Below are 20,475 nucleotides of genomic sequence, written 5' to 3'. Positions count from 1 at the left end.
CGGCCGGGGCTACTTTGATGAATCTTATATATGTTAAGTGAGACACAGGTGCCAGATTTTTTTAGTGAACTTCATAGGTAAAAATGACCAACTGTTTTCCAAAATTATTGTACCATTTAGTCAAATACTGGAGTTCCTATTGCTCTATATCTTTGTAAAGACTTAGTATTATCAGACTTTTTTAAAAACAGCATTATTGAGGTATCATATACATAACAGAAAATTAATCCATTGTGAGCGTAGAATTCAGTGAGTCATAGTAAATTTGTAGAGCTATGTAATTGTTCCAACAGTCCAGTTTTAAACATTTTTATAAACCCTTCCAAGTTCCCTTTTGTGCCCTTGTTTGCTTTTTATCTCTATAAATTTACCTTTTCTGGGTATTTCTTTCACATCTGGCTTCTTTGACTTAGAATTATGTTTTTGAGGTTCATCCATGTTAGAGCCTGTATCAGTAATTCAATTTTTATTATTGCTGACAAGTATTTCTTTGTATGGTTTATATCACATTTTTGTTTATTCATTTACCAGTTGCTGGATATTTGGATTATTTTTATTTTGGGCTATAATAAATAATGCTACTATATAAATTTGCATACATGTCTTTATATGGACATAATGTCTTCATTTATTTTAGATAAATATCTAGAAAGGGAGTACTATGCTATTTTGATTATGGAGGCTTTGTAATATATCTTTCTCTGGTCGGACACGTTTCTTATTCTGTTTCATATTGGCTCTTAGTTTTTCCATATGGATTTAAGTTCAAGTCCTATGAAAAACCTACTCCTCTAATTATCATCTTTATTCATCTGTGAAATCTTTAAAAAATTGTTTCTTTTAATTTGCAGTATTTCTGTAACAATCTTATTTAATTTTGCCTGTCATAGGTAATTGTTTACAAGTCTCTTCTACCATAATATACATTTCTTAAAGTTGCTTATTTATCTGTGTGATCCTAGTTTTGCTACTTGTGTAATATATTTGAGTAGTAAAATGAATATTAACAGGAATCCTGTTGGCTTAGTGCTCTTAAAAACCCAAGGTCTCTCTGACTTTATAGATATCATCAACATTGTTATTATGGCTCAGATTTCTAGTATAAAATTTGAATTTTTAAATTGAACTTTATATACCTTCTAAATACTCTTTCTACTTTTTCAATTAGATATAGTAAATGTCTAATCCATAAAGTCTTAAATCTCCTCATGTTTTTAAGGAACATTTCCTTTGACATATGTGTATTCAGAAGTTCACAGAATTGGTGTTTTCTTCTCCTATTTGGTAGGAAGCAGTTGAGAAATATGAAGAAGTGCTACATAACTTAGAATTTGCCAAGGAGCTTCAGAAAACCTTCTCGGGGCTGAGTCAAGATGTGAGTATGTTTTCCTTAAAACCAGTTCCACCACTGATCGGAAGAAAATGTCAGGGTCTGCTGATGGCACTTGGTTACCATCCATCTCATTCCTGCTGATATTTTATTGTGGATGGGGGTTGAGCATAGCTACTCCAGAACTCGTGTTTGTAGATTTCTGGCGCCTCCAGAGCAGTGGTTGCCAACCGGTGGTCTGCGGATCACTGGTGGTCCGTGAGGTCCGAAAGGTTGGCAACCGCTGCTCCAGAGAACACAAATGATGTCTGGATATGAGACATTGTGAATAAAGTATTAGTTATCTAATTCATGTGTATTATTTCACTGTGGAATCATAGAAATCACTGAGAAGGGAATAACTATTTTTATGGGTACATTTATTAAATATATGTTAGCATATAGGCCTGTACATTTATATATGATAGACTTTTAAGGTCAGCATTATTTAATGTATTAGGAAACATGGAATTGGTAGACTCTTCTGGAGACCAGGGCAGTTATTACCAGAAAGACTTAAGATTCATGTTAGAATTAGTCTGGTCTCACCTGTTAGGTTCTCTATGTTGATGATTCAAACTTTTATCTCTGGCAAATTGAATCGGTAATTAATGTGAAATCTTAAACATTCATTAATGAAGTATTCTTCACTGTTTTAGAATCTTAGAAGGCCCTTGAAAGATCATGTTCTAACAATTGAAATTTTTTTGTAAATTCATTTCTGTGTTGGGGAGCATACCTCATAAGATAGTCTCTTCTACTTTTTGGTTATTTTCTTCTTGTACAGTGAACTGAAATTCTCTTCTCCATTCCTCTGGCATCAACCACTGGTGTACCCTGCCTCTCCAAAAAAAAAAACACACACAAAAAAACACACACACACACACACAAAAAAAAAACTCTGCCAAAACCCCAAAGCATACTTTCTAGGCTGAAGACATCTACCATCTTAATCCTTGTAACATAGTCCGGAGTTGCTCTCTTCTGGATGTCTGCCTTCATTAACTCTCAGAGGTAGTGTGTAAATCTAAAATAGCCTAGTGTAGAGGCACTGCCTTCTGTTTTCTGGATATTTCTGTTAATGTAAGCCTAAGATGATAGCTCTTTTTGTTAATCACAACATATTTTAACTCATTGTTACTCATGAGTCACTTCATTTTAGTACTTACTGTTAATTCCACAGTTAGTAAATATTTATAGTATGTTTTAGATACAATACTTTTAAGTCAATTTGTTTTCTTGTATGATCAATTCTCCATTACCCCCCGCCCCCCAATAGGTTAAGTTTATTTAGTTTTGGTCCATTTTACTCTAAAAAGATCATTCATATCAACCTTCTGTTTGGATGGTTGGAAGTGTACTTTTAAAACTTAAAAATTCTCCGTTGACACTCTTTACTCAGACCCTATCAAATTTTAATTTTCCATATAGGACTTTATTTTTTCAATATATGTTTTTTTGTTTTAAGATATAAATCTTTTTTAAAAAACACTTTCCATGTGCCAGGCACCTACAAAAATCCACTTGTTTTTACAGCAACCCAGGAAGTAGATGTAAGTAGCCCCCATTTTTCAGATAAGGAATCTGAGGCTCAGAACAAAAGGAACTTCTTCAAAGTCATGTGGCCAGGAAGTGGTAGAGTGAAGGTAGAGCTCTAATATTTTTCACTCTTAAAAACTGTTTTCTTTATTTTATGCCATAGATATGGTACCTGTATATTCACATGTTTTTCCACTGCCATGGTCTTGAGGTAGCTTCCAAGCCACCAGATTTTGTTATGTGTGAGATTATTTTTCCTTATTTGCACAATAGGTGAGGTGCTAAAAAGTACTTGGGAGTGGGCCTTAATAAATCACGATCCTAGAAGTGCTTGTCACTACCTTCCAGCCCAATAATTATTGGGCTCTTCTTTTACTAAGCTGTTTCTTTTGTCAGATCTCTTCTGTGATAGCCAGTTTTGCAGCTTGTGTAACATTTTCTTCTTTCCCTTCAGCCCAGCCACACCTCTCTTAGTCTGCATGATAGGAGCTCTGTCCCTTGCTGGGGATTTATCATTTTGCATCATGGTTCAGAAAATAAATTTGATTATTCAAGACTGTTGGTTGATAGCAGTTTATACTTCTTACCTTCTTATTTCCAACCAGTCCCCCACTGGAAGAAGAGAAAATGATGTAACCTGACTTCTTAGCTTCTATATAAATAAGGAGAAATAGGCTGTTGTCAGTGATGTTCATGACAGCAGCATCTGATTATAATCTAGGAGACAACATGCTTTCTTACTTGATACTTGATTGACTTAGCAAATGTATGAAGTCTGTCATGTGTCCAGCTCTGTCCTGGGCACTAGTGATATATTGGTGAACAGCGGACATATAGTCTCTGTCATCATGGAGTCGAAGCCCAAGGGGTGGGGGGAATGGCAAATAAATAAAAAGAGAACCATTTAATGTAATAGATACTTGGATAGAGGAAGTTCAGGGTAGCATGAGCCCATAAGAACACCTAATCCAACCTTGGGAGATGGCTAACTAGAGATCTGAGGTTATCTTGTGTACCATCTTGAAGATGCCCTTAGCATCAGTTGCCTTTTCTTACACCATCATGAGACTGCATCCCAGAGGACCCCACTTGGATAGTTCGACTTGCATCTTCATATTTTTTCCTCCTCTCAAGCAGAAGTGGACACTGCTGTAGTAGTTTGGTTAATTAGTATTGCAGTGAGTCCAAATTGAAGTCTTGGGAAAGATTTTCTGAGCCTTTGTCCTCCTGAAGAAAATACGCTTACCAATTAACCCCCAACCAGCCTGTGCCTCATTCTCAAACTTTTATCTTCATCCCTTGTCTCCTGTCGCTGAGAATAACACAAGTCGAGTTTATTAAGTTGCTTTCATAACATCTAGAAAGTTAGTTAATAATGCCATAATGAATATTTTTCCTGAGTTTTTTTCCTTCAGTCTTTATCTGTTAGGATTTATGAACATACACATCTCTTTTGTAGAGTTTTAAATACCGATGCTATATCAAAATAATTTAACCCACCTATAGGAAAAAGCGTTTAGCCTTTTATTGTTGTTCTCTTGATCTTTATATCTTGGAAAATATCCAACATGAAGCAAACATTAAACCAGAAAAACAACTATGGGAAGAAAAGAACTTTTAGGTTTCTTAGTGGAAATAGGTAGTACTTTTTATTGTTTGTTGTTTTTTTTAACGGGAAGCCATGTATTATGTCAGACTTTAAGGTGTTGCAGTTCTGAGCTTTAGAGTAGACAATAATTTTCCATATGTGTTTTGTCAGCTAAATATTGGAAGATACAAGCTCCATCAAGACTGGCACACAATTATGAAAATATCTCTTTTTACTTTTAAAACAAGTCTGTTGGCTATGGCTGTTTTTCCCGCATTACATTTATTAGGCATTTTATTTCTGTTTGGTTTTCAATTCCTCACGCTTTAGCCAGTTGTCTTTGGTTGGTTGAAAACTGACTATTATAGTTTAAATATTCTTCTCCTGGAACATGAGATTAAAAAAATAACCCAAAACAGAGTGAAGCATTTTCTTAAAATATTTGGTCTAAGAAGGCTTGATAATACTAAATATGGAAAAGTAAAACCTTGGATTGATGCAGATATCAGCAGTGGGTGCTGTGCTTCTCGTAATGGTGATGTTGGAGGTACTAGATAGAGCCTGGAGTCGGGGGCAGATAATCTGGACTCCCTGGGCTCTGGTTACCGGAGACAAACCAGTTTTTTACTCGGGGACTTCTTCAGCTGAAGGAGGAAGCAGGGTTAAATGAATGTATCAGTTTCACAGTCAGTGTTACATCCAGGGCTGGTACAAATAGGTTTATAGTTGTAATACAAATAAGTAATACAAGCATAAACTCTGTGTTTTGGGTACTCACAACTATAAACTTACTTTTGCCCACCCTGTATATGTTTTATCTTCTAACCTCAAGTCTCTGGGATTAGACTTTTTTAGACTATGGTGCTGCTAATACTCGGTGGTGAGAGTTGTCCATTTTAATTAGCATTTGTTTTAACAGCTACTTAAAGCTCAGAAGAAGGCCCAGAGAAGGGAGCACATGCTAAAACTTGAGGCTGAGAAGAAAAAACTTTGCACCGTCCTCCAGGTTCAGTATGTATTACAGAACTTGACACAGGAACATGTACAGAAGGACTTGAAGGAGGGCTTGAATGGTGCAGTGTGTTTGCCTTTAAAAGAACTTGACTACCTCATTAAATTTTCAAAACTGACCTGCCCTGAAAGAAATGAAAGTCTGAGGTAAGCCAATGAAAATATTTTTCTGAAATAGAACACATAACACTTTAGTCTAGCTTTTGTAAATATAAAAAATGTATGTATGTAGTAATTAGGAAAACATTAATTTGATTCAACACGGGAAATGTTGGCCTGCCTAGACTCTGACAGGGTTGATAGACTATTAGGAGGAAAGTGAATTTGAATGACCTCATTAACCTACTTCTTTATTATAACACGGATTTTAAAAAGTAATGACTGATCACCAAGTTTTAACCTTGTGCAAGTGTTAACCATAATACTAATTCTGCATTTTCTTAATTTTTTTTGTAATTATCTCAGGCTGTTGTATTACCTGAGAGTCTTTGCCTTTTTACTGCTGTACTTGCTTTGGAGGAATAAGTTAGCTAATGAACAGCTCTCTAAGCCTTTCTTTGTTAGATATAGGCAATTCCAATGTTGTGTCTGTTAGCTATGCTAGCTAGACACAACATTGGAATAGCCTGTATCTAACTAAGGGTTAGATTTCAACTGCTATTGGAAATCAATCATGTATCAGGAAACCTAATAAAACTCAATTACCTATAGACAGCCGCATATATGTATTTTTTTATTCCTATTCTGATAGTCTACTCCATCATCATTACCTGTTTGTTGTCTTCTTTCTCCTACTTCACTTTGGTGGGTTCAGGGAATGTAGCTTTAATATGTGAAATGCAAGTGATTATAATTTGAAAAATAAACTGCTCTCTTTAAAGTTAAATACAGCTCTTAATATTTTCATTCCAATGTTCTTTTATGTAGGACATAGGCTTGATAATGAATGGTATGTCATTGACAGTTTTAAGCTCTTTTTGGATTATTCCTTAATAGCTGTACTTGGTAAAAATCCTTATTTTGGTTGTTTTGAGGAAAAGTGCTTACAGTAGAAAACCATAAATGGGCAGCTAGTCATCTTTTGTAAAATTTCCATTTTTCAAAGAGTAAAAAGATAAAATTCACATTGAGTGTCTTGACTATTTATGGGTTAATTGTATAAATTGCACTACTCCATATATATAGACTAGAAGGCTGGTGCATGACATTTGTGCACTTCGGGGGGTGGTGTCCCTCAGCCTGGCCTGTGCCCTCTCGCAGTCCAGGACCCCTCAGGAGATGTCCACCTGTCAGCTTAGGCCCGCTCCTTGCAGGCCTAAGCCAGCAGGCTGACATAGCGGGCTTAAGCCAGCAGGCAGACATCCCTTGAGGGGTCCTTAGTGCTGCCGTGGAGGCTGGAGAGGCTCCCGCCACCGCTGCTGCGCTCGCTAGCCATGAGCCCAGCATCTGGCTGAGCGGTGCTCCCCCTGTGGAAGCACACTGACCATCAAGGGGCAGCTCCTGCATTGAGCGTCTGCCCTTTGGTGGTCAGTGCGTGTCATAGTGACCAGTCGTTCAACCGTTCGGTCGATTTGCATATTAGCCCTTTATTATATAGGATATATATGTATCTCTAATGCCACTTTGTTCTGCTGCTGCTTTTTCTTATCAGTGTTGAAGACCAGATGGAGCAGTCATCCTTGTACTTTTGGGACCTTTTGGAAGGTAGTGAGAAAGCAGTGGTAGGAACGACATGTGAGTTTTCTCTACTCTGGACTTATACAGTAAATACTAAACTTTATGTCTAGAAGTTTAGAATGATACTGAGGGCTGAAACTGTGTCAGTCCATCAGAACTTACTTGTCTGCAATACTATATTCATCGAGAGAATGATCTCTTTGTTTAGTTCTGCTAAAAGCAGCTGTTGTATAATTGCACTCATTAAAATGAAACCTAGGGAGAGTTTTCAAGTGGAAAGTCACTGTGATTTGGGAACAAGGGCTAACTAAGGTCTAGTGCTAGCTTTAACACTGGAGAAATGGAGACCCTTTTAGAGTTCGGTTCTCTATTCTGAATAGTTGTACCTGTTCTAGTTAAGCATTTTAAATCCACACATTGTTAATATCAAGACCTATCTACCAGATTTGCCTAAGAAATATATGAATGGTTTGGCTACATAGTCTACTGATGCATTGTTGTCTATTGATCTGGGAATGAGCTGGAGAGAAAGAGTTCTTTTGGCTTCCTAAATAGATGCTGGCCCAGTGCCCAAGTACAAAAGGCCAGACATGAAGTACATAGTTTTGTGTACTAGCTTAGGGTAATGAAAACTCATTCGAAGCTAGCAAACATTTTTGTTAATAGTGGTTGCTTCCTTTTTAAAATACCCTAAGTATGTATAACTGTCACGAACTTTCTAAGTTTTGATCACAGAAATTTATTTCTTGGTTAGAATGCAAAATGATACAAATACTTTGGAAAATCATTTGGCAGTTTTTAAAAATAAAATTAAGCGTACACTTACTATATAACAAAGCAGATATACTTCTAATACCCAAGAGAACTGAAAACATATGTTCACATAAGTATTTGTACATGAATGTTCATACCAGCTTTATTCATAATAGCTCCAAACTGAACACAGCCCAGATGTACATCAGTTGATAATTGTTAAACAAAATATGGTATATCCTTACAGTGGAATCTACTCAGTAATAAGAAATGGAATGAAGTATTCATATATGCAACAGCATGGGTGAATCTAAAAATAATTATGTTGAGTGAAATAAGCCAGACAAAAAATGAGCACATATTATATGATTCCATTTATATGAAATTCTAGAAAAGACATAACTAGAGTGAGAGCAGGTCAGTGGTTGCCAGGGAGAGGGGGAAGGGGATTGATTACAAGAGGGATATGAAGGAACTTTTTGAGTTGATAAAAATGTTCTGTATCTCTTTCTGGTGGAAGTAACACCAGAAATAACATGACTTTCTGTGCGCTTCAAGTGGATGATTTTTTTGTTTGTAAATTATATCTCAAAGTTGATTTTCTTTTAAAGAAAGACAAAAATCTATGTTATAGTACTCCTATGAAAGGAATAATAGACCCAAATCAAGTGTGGGAACTCAGCTTAATTTGGAATTGTGGTTTTAGTAGATATTAAAACACATTGTATGCGGGAAACGTATTTATACGTTTTACGTTGACTGTAAGAAGTAGAGCCACCTGTTAGCGCGCGATAAAAACTACCCGCAAACAATGTATTAAAAATGAAATAGACTTTAAACCTATTCATGGTGCAGTGACTTTAACATCATTTTAAGATTTTTCTTGATCATCAAAGGGTGATATGCTATGAGTGACATAAAGTATAACTCGAGTAAAGTCATAATCATGGAATTTTGTAGTTTAAAAATCTTTTAGAGATTGTCCAAGGTAGGGTTTTCTAATAGTTATGTTTGAGGAGCTTTTACTTCTATAAAGCCTTCATGACTTGGGGAAGATAGAGTAATTGTTAGTTATGTTGTCTTGGAAGCAGATGGGAGAAATGACTTTTCCTTAAGCTCAGGGAATAATGTGTTTTTTGTAAAATATTTGAGACTTTGATAAGGATCTCTGATTTTTAGTCATTTTTCACATAGTAGAAATGGAGACCTTAAGTGACTTGCTAAACTTTGGGATTCTGATTGTTTAAATTCATATTGATTCAGCCTGACATAAAGATGGGCTGCATATTTATTTTTCATGGTACTGACTAGTTCTTTGAATCCCCTCTAAGGTAGAATGTTGTAATGACACTATAGGATAAAATTATGTTAGGATTTCTATTTCAAATAATTTCCCATGACCTTTTAGGTTATATGATAACTAAATCTTCATCACTTTTTCTTAGACAAACATATGAAAGACCTACTGTCTAAATTGCTGAACTCAGGCTATTTTGAAAGTATCCCAGTCCCAAAAAATGCTCAGGAAAAAGAAGTATCACTGGAGGAAGAAATAAAATCAGAGAAGAGAAAACTGTTATTGAAGACGGAATCTGTCAGAGAGTCAGGTTTGTTGTGTTTTCTGAAATTCTGTATAGTGGTTGCATTTTTAATGCCCAAATATGAGACAAATCACTGTGAAATGATTGCCATGTTTTAATTTGGTAGTGTGTACATGCATGGAAATCTTTACTTGTGGCAGGAAATCTTTACCTCACTTTAGGAAATATCACTAGGCTTTATTACCATGATTTACCTTCTATTAAGAGTGAACCTTACTAGAAATGTTAAGTTACACTTTGTTACAAGAGAGTGTGCTGTTATAATGAGATATTATGGAGTTTGAATCTCTTTGTTAAACTAGTAGTAGGATAATTTCATTTGAAATTATTTAAAATGTAAATTATAGTACAATCCAATACTGGAGTAGAATAAGAGTGTAAATAACCTAAGGTTAACATACTGATTAAGGAAAAAAGTGCCCAAATAAATATAATAATTCCAATCAAGGAAATATGCTGTTCAAAATTCCACTTTACTTGGGAAAGAAATATTTTGAGTAAATGGCACTTTTGCTTTTGTTTGTTGAAGCTGGATTTATTTAAGAAATATCACTTCTGCCTGGCTGGAGTGGCTCAGTGGTTGAGCGTCGACCTATGAACCGGGAGGTCACGGTTTGATTCCTGGTCAGGGCACATGCCCGGCTTGCGGGCTCTATCCCCAGTGTGGGGCAGGCAGGAGGTGACCGCTCAATGATTCTCTCTCATCATTATTGTTTCTCTCTCTCTCTTCCTCTCTAAAATCAGTTTAAAATATATATATATATAAATAAATATATATATATGAAATATCACTTCTAAGGAGGTAGTCCAGGCAGGGTTCTGGAAGCCACTTCCTGTTAGTTCCTAATATGAAATCTAGTGCTTCAGTATCTTCACTCCGTCACCCTCCTCCCAAACTTAAACTGGCTTGTAAGAGGCCTTTAAGGGCTATATTTCAAGCTGAGATGACTAATTATTACCCCATGGATACCGGAGCTGTAATTCCAGCTTGAAATAAGCTGTGTTTGGGGTAAGAGGAGATAATCTTGTTTTCCATCAGAAATCCGTTTTTAACTGTAACTTGACTTTACATGAGGTGAGCTATTAGCTTCAGCTAGCCTCGGACCACAAGCTTTTGACTAACAAACAATAGAATTACTCCTGCTATGAATATACTTAATTTTACTATCTTTTTTTCCCTATAACTCCTCTGAGATATGTTGCTAGAATGAATTAGTTGTAATCAGTCTGAAAATGTATAATTTACCTGTATTTCTTTTATCTTCCCAGAGTCTCTTCTGGAATTTACACAGACAGAGATACAACCACAAGAGGTAAGGTACTGAAAGGTAATTTGCTGATTTTGGCTTTTGAGCTTTTGTGTAACGTTGTGGTTGGAAATTCCTGCCTTGGAGGTATACTACTTAAGCTTGAATCCTGGCTCTGCAGTTTACTAGCCTAGTGACTTTGATCAAGATACCTATGTCTGTTATCCGTATGCATAAGGTGGGATGAGAGTAATGCCTGCCTCATGTGGTTATTGTGAGGATTACAGGAGTGAGCTTAACTTCTACATTGCTTAGAATTTGGCCTGGCACACAATAACTGCTTGTGTTAGCTGTTATTGTTGTTGGCCCTTGTGTTAGAATTTAAAAATGGGTAGAATTTTGCTCTCTCCAAAATTTACTCAGATTAGTAATAGAAGAGGGTATTTGTTCTTTTCAAACTGACATTGAAATTCATAGAAACTGGAAAGAATGGGAGAGGCAACATCACAGTATTGACGGATATATAATGGAAATAAAGAAAAGTCTGGTAATTTAAGAAACGTAAGGCTTAAGGTTAAGCAATATAACTTTGTTTAGTTGGACTGTCCTCTGCCTTAATGTTTAAGGATGTCAGGTGAGTAGTCAGAAATATAAACTTTGATGTTTCCAAAGTAGCGATCTATACTTGACTCACCTAAGACTGCTAAGAACTGCACATCGTGGTCCCACATTTACTTGATTCAGGCTCTTTTATCAAGGTTATTCTGACTCTGCCAGTCAAATATAGATGGTTACTTTTCAAATATCAAAGTTTGTATTCCTGTTAATTGAGAGGGGAAAGGAATGGACAAAAAAGTAGGACAGTCTTTTCAAGTAGAATAAGATAGAAATTTCCTGTTAGTAGAGTGGTTCAGACCAATGGACATAGGGATACTAAGAGAGTTCACTATCCCCCCTCAAGGTCTTCTATACATTTAGTGACTCAGCACATTTTTTTCTCTGGTCTAGTTTCTTAACAGACGCTACATAGCAGAAGTAGATTATTCAAGCAAACAGCACGAAGAGCAACCTTGGGAAGCAGATTATGCTAGAAAACCAAACCTCCCCAAATGTTGGGATAAGCTTACTGAACCAGCTGATGAGGAGAAGAAACAGGAATCCTTCAGGTCCTGGGAGCCTTCTGTTAAGCAGCAGGAGCTGGCAAGGCCTGCGGTTTCCTCAGAACAGAGGAAGCAAGAGATGGCCAAGCTCAGGTCCACTCTGCAGGAAGAGCAGAAGAAGCAGGATGTCTCTAAGCCCAAGCTAACTCCTAGCCAGTGGAAGCAAGAAACTCCCAAACCCAAAGCAGGATGCGTTCAAGAGGAGCAAAAGAAGCAGGAGACACCAAGGCCTTGGCCAGTTCAACTGCAGAAAGAACAGGATCCAAAGAAGCAAACTGCAAAGTCTTGGACACCTTCCCTGCAGAGCGATCAGGACCTCAGCAAGTCATGGGCCGCTCCCATGTGTGAAGAACAGGATGCAAGGCAAGCAGAGACTCCCAAATCCTGGGACAACAATGTGGAGCATCCAAAACACCCTTTAACACCACAATCACAGACTTCTCCAAAGTCCTGGGGGGTAGCTGCAGGAAGCCTCATACCAAATGACCAGCTGCTGCCCAGGAAGTTTAATGCAGAACCCAAAGATGTGAGTTGATCTCTATCAGTCTGTGCCTGGCAATGTAGACATAAATAAGGAGCTGTGGTAATGATAACTTTAGTTTTCTTAAAAAAAAAAAAAAAGAAATCAACAAAACCCATGTTAAATTAATGTGTACAGTATTTTACTTAACTCTTTAATGTGTAATTTATTGTTTTCCCTTGAAAATTGGAAGTAGACCTAGTCAGTCTGTTGAGCCTAACCTGAGATGAAATTTCCACAATGAGGAAATACTGTTTTAATGCCAAAAATTTAATGACATGATATGACATCAAAATAGTGAATAGTTGAGACAAGACCATAATGTGAACAAGTGAGAGATGTAAATGCATGTCCCAGGTGGGAGACTTGTTATCTTTCACCTGGTCCCTGGGTGACTTTTTCTGACAGAAGTTATATTTTTCTGTGTTCTCTTGCTTCTCTTTCACTCATTCGTAGTCACTCAGATTAGCCTGTACTCTTTGAAGAAGGTACATGGTGGTTGCAGATATCCTGTAGTTGGAGAAAGGAAAATAAGACGACATATGATGTATAATCCTTTTATACAGTGCTAGTTAGTGTTATATTTTTATTAAATTGTAATTTATGTTCCATTATTTAAATGCAAACTTGGTCCCTCCTTGTTTGCTAAGCAGTGTGAATGTTTTATCCTCCCAGTGTTCTTCCTCTCTAGTACTGTTCCTTACACTTCCGTGCCATTTTAGCCAAAAGTTTTCGGATAAACCTTTGGTGCTCCAACAGTGTGAAAAACATTTTGCTTGGGGAAATCAAAGCATTGCATTTTATAAATAAACTAGGGGCCCGGTGCACAAAATTCACGCACAGGGGGTGGGTCCCTCAGCCCTACCTGCACCCTCTCCAATCTGGGAGCCCTCAGGGGAGCCCTCTCCAATCCGGGAGTTTCTGTCTGTCTTTGCAATCGGATGGGATGGAATGAGGGTAGGGGCTGAGCTGAGTCTTTTTAAAGGAGCAAGAGTCAGTCTGGTGACATGCAGGGGACATGGCACTTCAGACAGAGGGGAGAGCATAAGTAAAAAGAGTAAAAACAGAGGAGAGGACAGCACCGTGATGGCGAACCTTTTGAGCTCGGCGTGTCAGCATTTTGAAAAACCCTAACTTAACTCTGGTGCCGTGTCACATATAGAAATTTTTTGATATTTGCAACCATAGTAAAACAAAGATTTATATTTTTGATATTTATTTTATATATTTAAATGCCATTTAACAAAGAAAAATCAACCAAAAAAATGAGTTCGCGTGTCACCTCTGACACGCATGTCATAGGTTTGCCATCACTGGTTTAGGAGATCCCGCAGCATGTCTGCCACCAGAACTACGATTCCTAGCATTCCTGGTGCTCCCTGCACTCTGGGCTTCCGCTTCTGGTCCAGGGGCTACAGAAACCAAAAGGACTGAGAAGTCCAGCCACCCCCAGGCCGGGCTGACAGGACCGGACACTCCAGTGGCGTCCCCGGGACCCCAGCTGCTCGGCGCCTGCGCGCATGTGCGTTGCCCACAGGCCCGCCATCTTTGTCGGATTAATTTGCATACTCACTCCTGATTGGCTGTGGGTGTCGCAGAGAGATGGTCAATTTACATATTTCTCTATTAGTATGGATTACCCCTACCTCCGTCCTACCCTTTTTAAAAAAAATTTCTTTATTGGTTAAGGTATTACAAATGTGTCCTCATCCCCCCATTAACCCCCAACCTCCCCCCACCCCCACTCATGCTCTCATCCCCCTGTTGTCCGTGTCCATTGGTTTGGCTTATATGCATGCATACAAGTCCTTTGGTTGATCTCTTCCCCTTACTCCCACCCTCCCCTACTTTCCCTCTGGGGATTGATAGTCTGATCTCTGTTTCTCTGTCTTTGGATCTGTCCCTGTTTATCAGTCTATGTTGTTCTCTATATTCCTCTATATTTCTCCATTATTAGTATAGATTACCCCTACCTCCGTCCTACCCTTGAAGGGAATTTTAGAGTTTACTGTCTCCTTCTGCTCTCCTCTATTCCTCTTTCTTCAGGTGCTAATATTTTCATTTCTTTCTGACCCTGCAGAAGATTGATAGTGTTATTTCACTAACCAGATATCACCCACAGTAATTGTAATATATCATTTTGAGAAACTTATATTTAAAAACCCAGTTTTTGCTGGGCCAGTGTGGCTTAGTGGTTGAGCATCAACCTATGAACCAGGAGGTCCAGGTTTGATTCCTGGTCAAGGGCACATGCCCAGGTTGTGGGCTCTATCCCCAGTGTGGGGTGTGCAGGAGGCAGCCGATCAATGATCCTCTCTCATCACTGATGTTTCTATCTCTCCCTTTCCTCTCTGAAATCAATAAAAAAAATATATATATTTTTTAAAAACCTCAATGCTGATTTAAAACACCCAACTTAAAATTCCACTGGATATAGCAGTGCTGAGCCTTTATCATACCAGAATATTGATACCATTACATTTGCAGAATAATTTGAAATCAGGGGTGTTTAGTTGTAAAGGTCAGAACTGATTTAATTTGCCTTTATGGCACAGCATTATACTGAAGTTGCAAGGTCTCTCAGTGTCTGACAGGACACCTCTGTGTATAATTCAATATTTGTCTCTGTATCTGTCTTGCAAGCTCAGCTGTCTAGAACATGAGTAAGTATAGTCAAGGGCAAAATAGGGTTCACAAAAGACTAGATAACATGAAATTAAACACTAATGCTGATACTTTTCTCCTAAAGGAGCTTTTCATTCATTCACGTAGGGTTTATTAACTCTTATTTTATGGGATACTGATCAATTGAGCTGTGTGACTACTGAATACTAGTACATTAAAAGTTGGAGAAGAGGTGCTGGAGGGGAGAGGCATGCTGACAGCTGTAAGAAGTAACTATAAACAGGTTTAATTCAGGGTGTGCAGCAATCTAAAGCAATTTAGCATGAGGGCTAACCACCTTATAAAAACCATTAGCCCCTCAAAGTATACTTACTTTATAACAAAACATAATAGTGTATTTCCTCAATTCTAGGGTATATGTATACATTTTTACATATTCATGTTTCTGAAATCAGATACATCTTAAAAATGGGATGTATATTTAATGTAGTAGTAGTAATTTTTTCCATAGGAAAAAAAATCATCGGTGTGTCTCAGAGCCAGTGGCATCTTGGCCTAGAAGACATACAGTAATTGAAGTCCACAATGAAAGAACTTCCTTTCAAGCCCTGTTATTTTGGGTCTTCTCTTTATTTTAATTTTTAAATATTTTTATTGATTTCAGAGAGGAAGGGAGAGGGAGAGAGAGATAGAGACATCAGTGATGAGAGAGAATCATTTATCGGCTGCCACCTGTATGCCCCACACTGGGGATAGAGCCCGAAACCCAGGCATGTGCCTCGACCAGAATCGAACTGTGACCTCCTGATTCACAGGTTGACACTCAACCACTGAGCCATCATGGCCGGGCCTTGGGTCTTCTCTTTAAAAAGAGGAAGTTTTAGAAAGATTTCCATTAAAGTTATTCTGAAAGGGGGAAAAGCGTTTAAAGTTTGATTAAATTATTTAGAAAATGCATTTAGGTGGAAATTCTTTACCTGAGATAAATATGATAAATGAGCATTGCTATATGTTTTGATTTCATTTAGATGTAATGACAGGCCAAGATTCCTAAATTAGGTTATCGAACTTGAATTTTACTCTTAATACATTATGGGTTTGTCTTGTAGGTGCCTAAGCCCATGCATCAACCTGTAGGTTCTTCCTCTCCTCTTCCAAAGGATCCAGTATTGAGGAAAGAAAAACTGCAGGATCTGATGACCCAGATTCAAGGAACCTGTAACTTTATGCAAGTATGAGTCATTATTGTATAAGTCATTATTGAATGAATCTTAAATTATATTCATGGGGCTACTCGCTTCTGACCTGAAGCATTATAATGAGGTTGTTAAGAGCATAGATTCTGGTGTTCCAGAATGAGTACAAATCCTGGCTCTGCCACTTCCTAGCTCTGAGAGTTTAGGCAAGCTACTGCCTCGGTTTCCTTTAAGAATTAGGGTAATAGTTTCTATTTCTGTTTGTTGTAACAAAATGAATTAAACATGTAAAAAGCTTACAGTGCTTTTTATAGCTATGGATCACCAGTAGTTTTCACTGAGATTGTGAGAACCTACTCTATGCTTGGTATTTTGGTAAGTGCCCTTGTATAGAGAAAATTATAAGACATTCATTGCCTTTAAGGAGTTTAGATTCCAGTTGTATAAGATTGTGAACATGTGTTAAGCCAATAGTTAAACGTTAAATTGTGTCATACAGACTCTTGCAGAATTTCAGAATAGTGTGATATTACTGAGGGATGAAGTAGACAAATAAGATATTCTTGTGTAGTAAAAAGATCTTGAGCTTGGAATTAGGTCCCTGTTTAAACCCCACTTCTACCAGTTTACCAGCTGTAGAATCTATGGCAAGTTATTTCGCTTCCACCCCTCTACTTATTTGTACAATGGGGGAATTGCTTATCCTTCATATTATCTAAAGATAAAGAACTAAAATGATCACTACAAGTGTGTAGCTTAAGTATTCAAAGTGTTGGAAACATTTCTGGGAGAACCAAAATAGGCAGATGGCAGAAGGGAATGGCTTCTCCTCATGAAAGTATTTAGTGCCATGAGCTAGTTTAGTGGTTGAGACAAAATAATTAGACCCTCTCATTGTTCGGGTATAATAAAAACGAGGGTTCAGTCTCTACTAGGATTAATGCCTAATTGTTTAAGACCTCAAGTCAGGAGTTTTGTTTTTTTTCCAAGGCAGGCCTTAGAATTACTATTGTAGTTTTAAAACTTGACACAGTCTTAATGTTTGACAATTACTTTAGTTTTTCATTTTAACTCTTAATTTCTGCTTCTGTAAAGTCTGAAGTTATTAACCTTTTGAGATAGTTATTAGCTAGATTCCTATACCTAATAAGCTATGGACAACATCATGAATCATTTAATGGCAATAGCTCTTAAATGAATAACCTTTGTTTCTATTCATTATTTAAAAACTTGGCTTTAGGAATCTATTCTGGATTTTGACAAACCTTCAAGTGCAATTCCATCCTCACAGCTGCCTTCTGTCACTCCAGGGAGCCCAGCAGGTATGTAATCATTCTTAAGACTTGGAACAAAGAGCTGTAGATCTAGCAATTAATTCTTTTACAAGTAATTTTATTCTAGATATCGTAAGGGTTAAACTGTGTCCATGTGTTAATTTATTCTAAGTATCCATGTTATTATCAGTTATATATGGGTAAATTCCCATTAGGATATTTGCATTTTAGAGAAAGTCTCCAGATGGGTGAATGGAAATGCACAATAGCTGTTTTTGCAGTTTTTTCTGTTCTTGGAGTGAATTCTGAGTAGAACTTGCTTGACCCCTTTCAGCTGTATAAATATAGCCTTGAGGCTCTTGGATCCTGACTATGAGTGAAGTTGCCTCAGTGATAATTAGTATACTGAGTAACGTAGTAATTAATGATGGAGCCTAGATTTGAATCTGGTCTGATGCTTCAAACTTTAGGCCTTTTGCTCTACACTAGTTTATCTCAGGGGAAGGGTGATGCAAGCAAAGATGTAGCCCAGCTGTAGTAAGATTATGCAGCAATTCCTGGCTGAAGTAAGGAAAAACTAGAGTAATTAACAAAACTGATGGACATTAACAAGGAAAAACCAAACTGAAACCAGGTAACTGAAAAGTACATTAATATGCATGATCAAAGAGGGAAAAAAAACCCTCAAGAGACAGATGACCTAGCTAAGATTTACTTTGAAACTTGACACTTACATGAATAAATTAATTACTATTCATGATAGCTCAGATTTTATCTTTTCAGATTACTACTACCAGTCATTTTTATTTATTTATATTTTATAAGCATTCTTTTTAAAAAATATATTTTATTGATTTCAGAGAGGAAGAGAGAGGGAGAGAGACGGAAACATCAGTGATGAGAGAGAATCATTGATGGGCTGCCTCCTGCACGCCCATACTGGGGATCGAGCCTGCAACCCGGGCATGTGCACTGACCCACGGAGAATCGAACCGTGACCTCCTGGTTCACAGGTCGACACTCAACCACTGAGCCACACTGGCTGGGCTTACCCGTTATTTTTAAAAGTCATATTTCTGTTCTTTTGGAGGCCTTGATATGCTGCTTCTGCCCATTTAACCTTGAAATATTATGTATCACAGATGGGACTAGTATCCTCCTCCTCTACATTTTCTCTGACTCTTTGTACCGCTCTAATAGAAAACTCATGATGGACTTGAGACCTAGTCATTTCAGCTACTTTTTTTTTTTTTGTAAAGTATAAACTTTAGTTTCCACCCAGTTGATATGCATAAACTTTTCTCCTCACTCAGTGGTTTACTGTTCATTTCATTCTCTGCAGCAACTACAGAACAAAATCTAACCAGTCAAAATGATTTTCTTCAAGAGCCATTACAGGTAACTTCTCCAAATTAATCTTTCATTTACTCTTCTTTGGTATTTAGGGGAAAAAACTCTTACTTTGGCAAGAATGACCAGACTTAGTGATTCTAATATACATGTCTAGTTTTTAGATTAAGTACAACCAGTCCTCAAAAGATTCCCTAATGACATAAATTATAATGGAGGAAGCTAGTTGACTTAGTAAGGAAAGAGCACACCTGAAGAATCCAGAGGTACCTTGTCTGGGAATTTTCCTTTGCTACTGAGCTACCTAAGTAACTTAATATAGCAGCATAGTGAAGTGTCTAAAGAAAGAAACTGATTTTTTTAAATTCATGGTTAGCCATTGCCCCCTCCCCCAAATAGTTAACATTCTGAGGAACTAATTTTAACAAAACAACTTAGAGATATAAAGGGACCAGATCATTGATGTCTGTAAATGCCACATTGCATTTCCATCAATGGTAAGTTCAAGTTTTCTGGTCATTATCCCTCTGAAAGCCTTATTGGCAATTTTCTTGATAGTAGCTACTTTGATAGTATATTAAATATTTTAACCAGGTGGGTCAATAATTGTCATTCTTTTCAAAAACTTCTGAGAAAATCATATCATTTGCTTACAGTGTGACACTGGTTTATATTTATTTTAATAAGGTATGGCTCCATTTTCAAACTGTGTTTGTTGGGCAAGGTCTCTCACCCCAGTCACTGCTGTAACTAACGAGCTCCATTATCTGTTTAGCTATTAGGGTTCCATTCACAAATTAATTACATTTTTTTTTTTTTTTTGGAAAGCCACTGGCCTGGTGTAGTAGTTCTGGTCTGTAACATTATGTTTACTCATTAAGAGTTGCCATCATTTCTAAATAAATACTAATGCAAAAATGTTTATCTTTTTTGTTAAGTGAACCTTTTAACTAAAATTCAAGTCTTTTAAATCTTAACTATCGAATGGCCTGAGTCGCCTTCACTTAGCATCTGTGAATCTTTCTGTGGCTAGAGCCTCGTTATGCCTCCACCATAGCCAGTTCCACTTCTTTAGGGCAGTTGTCTAGGAGAGGGCCAGAAGAAAGGCCCCGTTTTAGAAACTCTCCAGTCTCATAATAGTTCTAATATTTTGGTCAGATCCAAATTGTACCTGTTTATTTAGTTACTAGAGGCCCGGTGCACAAAAATTTGTGCACTCGGGGGTTCCTCAGCCCGGCCTGTGCCCTCTCGCAGTCTGGGACCCCTCGGGGGATGTCCACCTGCTGGCTTAGGCCCGCACCCCAGGGGATCGGGCCTAAGTTGGCAGTAAGACATCCCTCTGGAAGCCCAGGAGCCCTTGGGGGATGTCCACTTGCCAGCGGGGAGCAGGCCTAAGCTGCAGTCGGACATCCTTAGCGCTGCTGAGGAGGCAGGAGAGGCTCCCACAACCACCGCTGTGCTGGCAGCCATCAGCCTGGCTTGTGGCTGAGCAGAGCTCCCCCTGTGGGAGCACACTGACCACCAGGGGGCATCTCCTGCATTGAGCGTCTGCCCCCTGGTGGTCA

At 37.8% G+C, this 20,475-nt stretch overlaps 1 protein-coding gene across 4 annotated transcripts in view; it reads left to right on the top strand.

The window, feature by feature from the left end:
* CAPRIN2 (caprin family member 2) overlaps nucleotides 1-20,475 on the top strand; it is a 43,617-nt gene that overhangs the window by 10,883 nt on the left and 12,259 nt on the right. For all 4 annotated transcript variants that reach the window (XM_005865655.2, XM_014539198.1, XM_014539197.1 and 1 more), the window contains exons 3-11: nucleotides 1,289-1,375; nucleotides 5,416-5,654; nucleotides 7,159-7,241; nucleotides 9,383-9,544; nucleotides 10,808-10,851; nucleotides 11,794-12,471; nucleotides 16,200-16,322; nucleotides 17,527-17,608; nucleotides 18,903-18,958. In XM_005865655.2, coding sequence (XP_005865717.2) covers nucleotides 1,289-1,375; nucleotides 5,416-5,654; nucleotides 7,159-7,241; nucleotides 9,383-9,544; nucleotides 10,808-10,851; nucleotides 11,794-12,471; nucleotides 16,200-16,322; nucleotides 17,527-17,608; nucleotides 18,903-18,958 — 1,554 coding nt within the window. The remainder of the gene's footprint in view (nucleotides 1-1,288; nucleotides 1,376-5,415; nucleotides 5,655-7,158; nucleotides 7,242-9,382; nucleotides 9,545-10,807; nucleotides 10,852-11,793; nucleotides 12,472-16,199; nucleotides 16,323-17,526; nucleotides 17,609-18,902; nucleotides 18,959-20,475) is intronic.

The sequence above is a fragment of the Myotis brandtii genome, unplaced genomic scaffold, assembly GCF_000412655.1.
Source record: "Myotis brandtii unplaced genomic scaffold, ASM41265v1 scaffold209, whole genome shotgun sequence".
Classification (NCBI taxonomy): domain Eukaryota; kingdom Metazoa; phylum Chordata; class Mammalia; order Chiroptera; family Vespertilionidae; genus Myotis; species Myotis brandtii.
Note: the sequence above shows the minus strand (reverse complement) of the source record. Positions and strands in the feature narration are given on the sequence as shown.